A 5,810-nucleotide genomic window follows, 5' to 3' on the forward strand; every position below is an offset into this window, starting at 1 on the left:
TGCTTAAAGTTGGCATAATGCAAACTAAAATGTTAATTTTGCACGTAATTCTTTGGCTTGTATATAGATACACATTCCAATAATAGACAGCCTCCCCTAACACTTCCTTTTGTTTTTTGTTTTTTTATATATATAATAGATAATGTGTTATAGAATAAATATTACTTCCTCCCAAGTGAATTTTTGAGAAGTTTCATCATGAAGTTGAATCTGATGTCTGGTGAGGTTCTTGGCTGAGGCCAATTTGCTCCTTCTGGAACCATGATACATTTGTAACCTTGTCCTTTGTATAACATTGTGGCCACAGGATTGTTCAAGTCACAGTGCAATGCAATGGCACGACAGCCCCAACTTCTGGCATGACACTCTGCCTTTGCTATCAATTTCTTAGCTATCCCCTTTCTCCGAAAATTTTCCCGGACCGCCACATTTGATATGTATGCAATTCCAGTCCTACAAGAAAAATAATTTGTTTTACAATCATCAATAAGGATTCACATGGTAAAACCATGATCTGCTTTGAAGGGTAATGGATGGTTCAAAAGCTTTATAAGACCATAATCTATGTGTGACACTATTTTTTAGCACATCTAAAGGCAAGTGCACTCTTACCATTGCAATCATTGTCAACAGATTAGAATTTCCATTGTAACAAAATGAAAGCTACAGTTTAGCCAAGAAGAAACTGTGCATGTGTGATGAAAGATTGTGTAATTAGTAACATAAATGATTAAATGACATATATGTCGTGTAACTTGTGTTCTATAGAGGGAAATCATCAAGTGATAACTTTTAGGACAATAAAAGTGGGCATATGTATACAAGGTCTAGATGTAACGGTTATAAATTTGAGACTTCAGAATCGGACAAGCTAATTATAGCTGGAGGTGTAACTTTCTTGAAAACATTTTCTGCATTTTTTGGTGTTAGTTTAAATATTACTTTTGGAAAATCTTTTCTTATGCTTGATGCAGAAATACATTTTGCGGATAACACATAATGTATTTTCTATTGACCATATGCCTTGGATATCATATCACAGGAAAGATATCAATCGTTCACATGTTTGATGCATTCATTCTAAAATATGCATGCCTACAAAAATGATATGTGCCCTGATTCCTGTGAGGAATTCATTCAGCAATATTAAAAAAAAAAAGCTTAACATGTTGCATAAGTTCATAAGAGTTCTCCCCCTAAAAAATTTTGTGCCTCTTCAGAGGACAACAGTTCTCTGCCCTTCCAATAGAAGTCATTTTAGGGCATCAATTTATCAGAAGACTTGTATATGAAATTGGTCATGGTTTGCAGATGGATTCAAGACATAGTGAGGTATTTCTGTGAATGATCAAGTAATAAGGCAAAATTTTATGCTTAAAGTTTGAGATCAAATACGGTTCAAAGAGGATGCAACCAGTGGCGGACCTACGTTCAAATGAGGGGATGCACTTGCACCCCCTCATTTTTTAAAATTCATCAAATTTGTAAATAAAATCTTATATTTTTTGTATTTTATTTTATATATATTTATATAATTGAACTCACTGATTTTATTTTTTATAATTTGATCCCACTAACTTAAGGTCTTGAATCCACCACTGGATGCAACCCATGTCACATTGAAGCTTACAATGATCAAATGCATCATCTATTGTTTCATGGCCAAACTATGAATCAATGCATAAGTATTCATTTCAAAATTGGAATTTTGTATGTTGAGGTAGTAATTTTATTAGCCAAGGTACAAACGTAATAAGAACAATTTATTTGGAAGTCAGTTTCTTAAAGAAGATGGTGAAGCATGAATCCACACTTAGACAAGTAAAAAATTGACAACATTATAATATCTTTGGTCCTTAAGACATATAAACTCCTTAAGCTCCAAAAGTATGTGCTGCACTCACCTTCTATGTCGTCGTGGCCCCTTTCTTGGTAAAAAGTCTGCATTATTGTCTACTGTTAATATACCAGCCACATAGCCCTTGTTGAGGCTGAATTTCCCATCAAAACCACCAATCTTGAGACCCTCACTTTCAAATGAAAATGACTCATCAAGTGAGCTGTCAATAACAGCCACCAAACAGATCCTTCTGCAATCTCTAGGCCTAAAGAATCCGGCTAACATAGCTGCTAACATAGCCACCACCAATCTGTCTATCCTCAGCACAAAATCTAATGGGAAGGAATATTCAGGGAAGAAGCACTTGCAGTGCGTCTCTGCCACTCCCCAGTAGTCCTCCAACCTTGCCTCGCGGACAATAATTTCGGGGGACACGGTTGGGAACAAATCAACAACTTGACTAGCCCTGCAAATTCCTGAATTCAAACACCAAACACCAGAGTTTTATATCCTATTAAGGATGACATCTCTCTGAGTGTAATAAGTAGAAAGCATGCATCCTCAGAACGCTTTGTTACCTTTGTATCAGTTGAAATCAAAACCTACGAAGTGAAAATGGAACTGCATAATATAATGTAACTAGATGCTCCACATTGTTGACAATGGTAAACTTGAAAAAGGGTTTGAATAAGATCAATTGAATGAAGGGTATTTCACAATCGTTTTACAAAATGGCAAAAACCATTCTCTTGAAAAAACCTATTACATGGTTCCAAGCTATCTCGTAGTCCAAGTTAATCTCCATATGACACATAATCGAGTTTAATTATCTCTTTCTCATAAATTGCAAAATTCGACTACAAGTCACATGAAAATTGGTCAGAATCATGATAGTCCTAGACTATATTATATAATAATTTCTCCATTAGAGGCTAAAAATAGCAGCAATTCTGCTTTATTTATAATAAGTAATTGATTTCAAAAGGCCTATCTTGAATCCACTTCATCATTTCCTAACAATTAAAGGCTTATACTTATACATAATACATAGATGTGCTAAGACAACAAATCCAACAACCAGTACCACACTGAGTTACTTGAAGGTTGAAACTTGTTCCACGCCAATAAAAGAGAACTTAAAACAAGGCACAACCCATCAGTGCAATGAAGCATGAGCTGCAGGTAACTAAGCAAAGAAGTACTACCTGAGTGGGAGAGAGAAAGGAGAGAGAATTCATCAGAGGAAGGTGAAAGCTTGGATGGGAAAGAGGTTGGTTTCTTAAAACTGTTATTGAAAGGTGAGACTTTGGCAAGAGTTGAGGATACCGAGATATCCAAAGGAATAATAGACAGCATTTCGTGGAGGGTCTCTGTGTCTCTTGTTCAGCTCCGTCTTCATTGGAAATATCCCAATATTCTCTTTGTGTTTAGAGCATAGGGGAGAGTCAGTTACATGACAAAAGAGTAAAAGACAGAAGAAGGTGAATGAGAAATAGGATGAGTGGTTGTTTTTGTTTGACGTGAGGAAATTTTTTTAGTTATAACTTATAAGAATGTCAATATGTAAATTTTATTTTCTAAGACTTCATATTGAAAATAGTATAATATTTTTTGTCACTTTTTTTTTTAATTTTTCTTTTACTCCCTAATCAAAATTTTGATAAGTCCCTTTTTTTATATGAAAATTTTGACAAGTCTTTATCCTTGAATTTTTGTCCCGTAAATATTTTTAATCAACACTATCAAATACCAATAATATTTTTATTTTTTTGCTTATCATGAACATTTTTGGGATCATTGATAACATTGCTTCATGTGGCATGAATGAAAGTTGTTATTTCATGCTAAGGCAATTGTTATCTCTTACAATGATAGTAATATTCCTGTGAAGAAACGACTAACTTTATTAAAGTTAGACAGTGACTTTTACCATAAGTGTTCCTAACTTCTTCAGCATTCAATAAGGTTAAAAGAAATGTTAGAAAATATATTGCCAAGACTCCTTTAATTTATAAATAAAATAATAATAACATTTTCATAGATATTTGTATAAAACATATTTTTGTCACAATTTGGAATACTCTTAAATATATTTTTATCAATAAATTAAAATTTCCATAAAAATATTTTATAATATATCTATTTTTATCGGTTTATATTTATCCGTTACTTCAATTGATAATTTTAACGTAAACTAATAATTTAATAAATTAATTTAATGTTTTTAGTTATAAGTTGTGAAATTTTAACTTTTAATTACCTTTTCTTATACTTCTGTCAAATATAACAATAATTTTTATTTGTACTAACCAAACATAATCACATGTATTAAATCAAAATGATCTAATTTAATTGGTTGAATAAGATAATAATTTACATAAATTTTTAAATATTTAAATTTTATGAATAAAAAAATAATGTGTCAAAAGAAATATATTAAAAAATATATTGTTAATTAAGACTCCTTTAATTTATAAATAAAATAATAATAACATTTTCATAGAAAACAAAGAAAGAAAATTACTAAAATTTTTTAAATCATTTTTTTTCATTCAATGAACTCAGACTTCATATCTTACTTAAAATAATCATATCTAGTATCACTCTAACTAAGAGTATTTTTACTAGAGTTACTTAGTTTGATTCTTGAGCTTAGAGCATTTAACACTATTCTTGCTTATGAATTCTTCATCCTATGAGTTTTAAGGATCTAACTCCTATTTTTTCAAACAAAACATTTTTTTAATGTTATTTGATATAAAAAAGAGACTTTGTTGTTTTGTTTTTCTTTTTTTTAATCCAAGAAGCTAAATTAGATTTTATAGCTAAAATAAAAAATGATAAAAATTATTACATTTTATGTGGTATAATGAGATCCACAAGAAATGATTCAATAACCCAAAATTGATTCTTCCGGAAAAAATGTTTTAACAACTTATTGATTATCAAATACATTAATCAATTAACGTAAAATTATTTGTTTAATTTAATGAATAGGTCTCAAATTCGAGTATGCTATAGACAATGGGAAAAAAAAAGTAAAAAGGCAAGCATGAGATAAAAGACGAAAAACGTGAGAGAGTAAAAGCTTGTTTAGGGTGAGAAACCCTCTATTGAGTTGTTTTGGGCATGTCGATGGCGATGTCCGGAACCTTCGTCAAATGTGTGGGTTTTATAAAGGGAGAAATGGAATAAACTCTTACCCTTTCACCAAACATAGATGGATTTGGAAAGAAATAATTTACTATCTTTTTACTTAGAAAAAAAACTTGCAAATTATTTATTCTTGTTACCAGTGTCCTTTTTTGTATACATGACCAAATCACTTGAATCATTTTTCTGTCCTTTTTTCCTCAATTGGTGTCACACCAATATTTCCTTGTCTTTATCAACTTACTTGCAGCAAAAAATTCAGTCTTTATAAAATGGGTTGGAAACCTAGGCTTTTACCTAAGTCACTCATGCAAGCCCTTAGAAATTTATTTCCCATTTATGCTTTGTATTATTTATTTATTTTTTGGTCTTCAACCGACTTCAAAAATAAGATAGCGATATTGTTATTGTAATTTATTTATATACACTCAAATTGAAAAAATACTAAAAAATTGTGAATTGTCCATAACTAATAATAAAAAATCATAGTACTTAAAAAAAATACAAGTGGATAGCAAAAGAGGACAACAAATTGATAAAATAATTTTCTATGAATATTTATAAGAAATTTATATTTTGATGATAAATTTGTAGGTACATGTATATAAATCATTTTATTGAATTTATATATTTATTTAATTAATGTTATTTATGTTAAAAATTCCTAATAAAGTAAAATAATTCCTTTTTTTTTATAGAATATTAAAATAATTGTTACGCAACACATAACAAAAATATTAAACTAATTAGTTTTTAAATAAAGGCATTTGCATAAATAAATATATTAATTAAAGATACAATTTTGAGAAGAAGAAAA

At 30.2% G+C, this 5,810-nt stretch overlaps 1 protein-coding gene across 1 annotated transcript; it reads right to left on the minus strand.

The window, feature by feature from the left end:
- Positions 1-3,353, minus strand: LOC100803930 (uncharacterized). The gene is made up of 3 exons (XM_003518260.5): positions 3,046-3,353; positions 1,905-2,316; positions 1-453 (listed from the first exon to the last, which is right to left on the minus strand). The coding sequence occupies exons 1-3, from the start codon at positions 3,194-3,196 to the stop codon at positions 162-164; spliced, it is 855 nt and encodes a 284-aa protein (XP_003518308.1). The 5' UTR covers positions 3,197-3,353; the 3' UTR covers positions 1-161.
- Between the last annotated feature and the right edge of the window lie 2,457 nt (positions 3,354-5,810).

Source organism: Glycine max, chromosome 2, assembly GCF_000004515.6.
Source record: "Glycine max cultivar Williams 82 chromosome 2, Glycine_max_v4.0, whole genome shotgun sequence".
Classification (NCBI taxonomy): Eukaryota; Viridiplantae; Streptophyta; class Magnoliopsida; order Fabales; family Fabaceae; genus Glycine; species Glycine max.

Excerpts from the sequence above, each read along its gene's own strand:
- LOC100803930 (XM_003518260.5), bottom strand. The coding sequence starts at position 3,196 with ATGCTGTCTATTATTCCTTTGGATATCTCGGTATCCTCAACTCTTGCC. Across the intron at positions 2,317-3,045 it reads CCTTTCTCTCTCCCACTCAG|GAATTTGCAGGGCTAGTCAA; the intron begins GTAGTACTTCTT and ends GTTTGAATTCAG. Across the intron at positions 454-1,904 it reads GGGCCACGACGACATAGAAG|GACTGGAATTGCATACATAT; the intron begins GTGAGTGCAGCA and ends TTTTTCTTGTAG.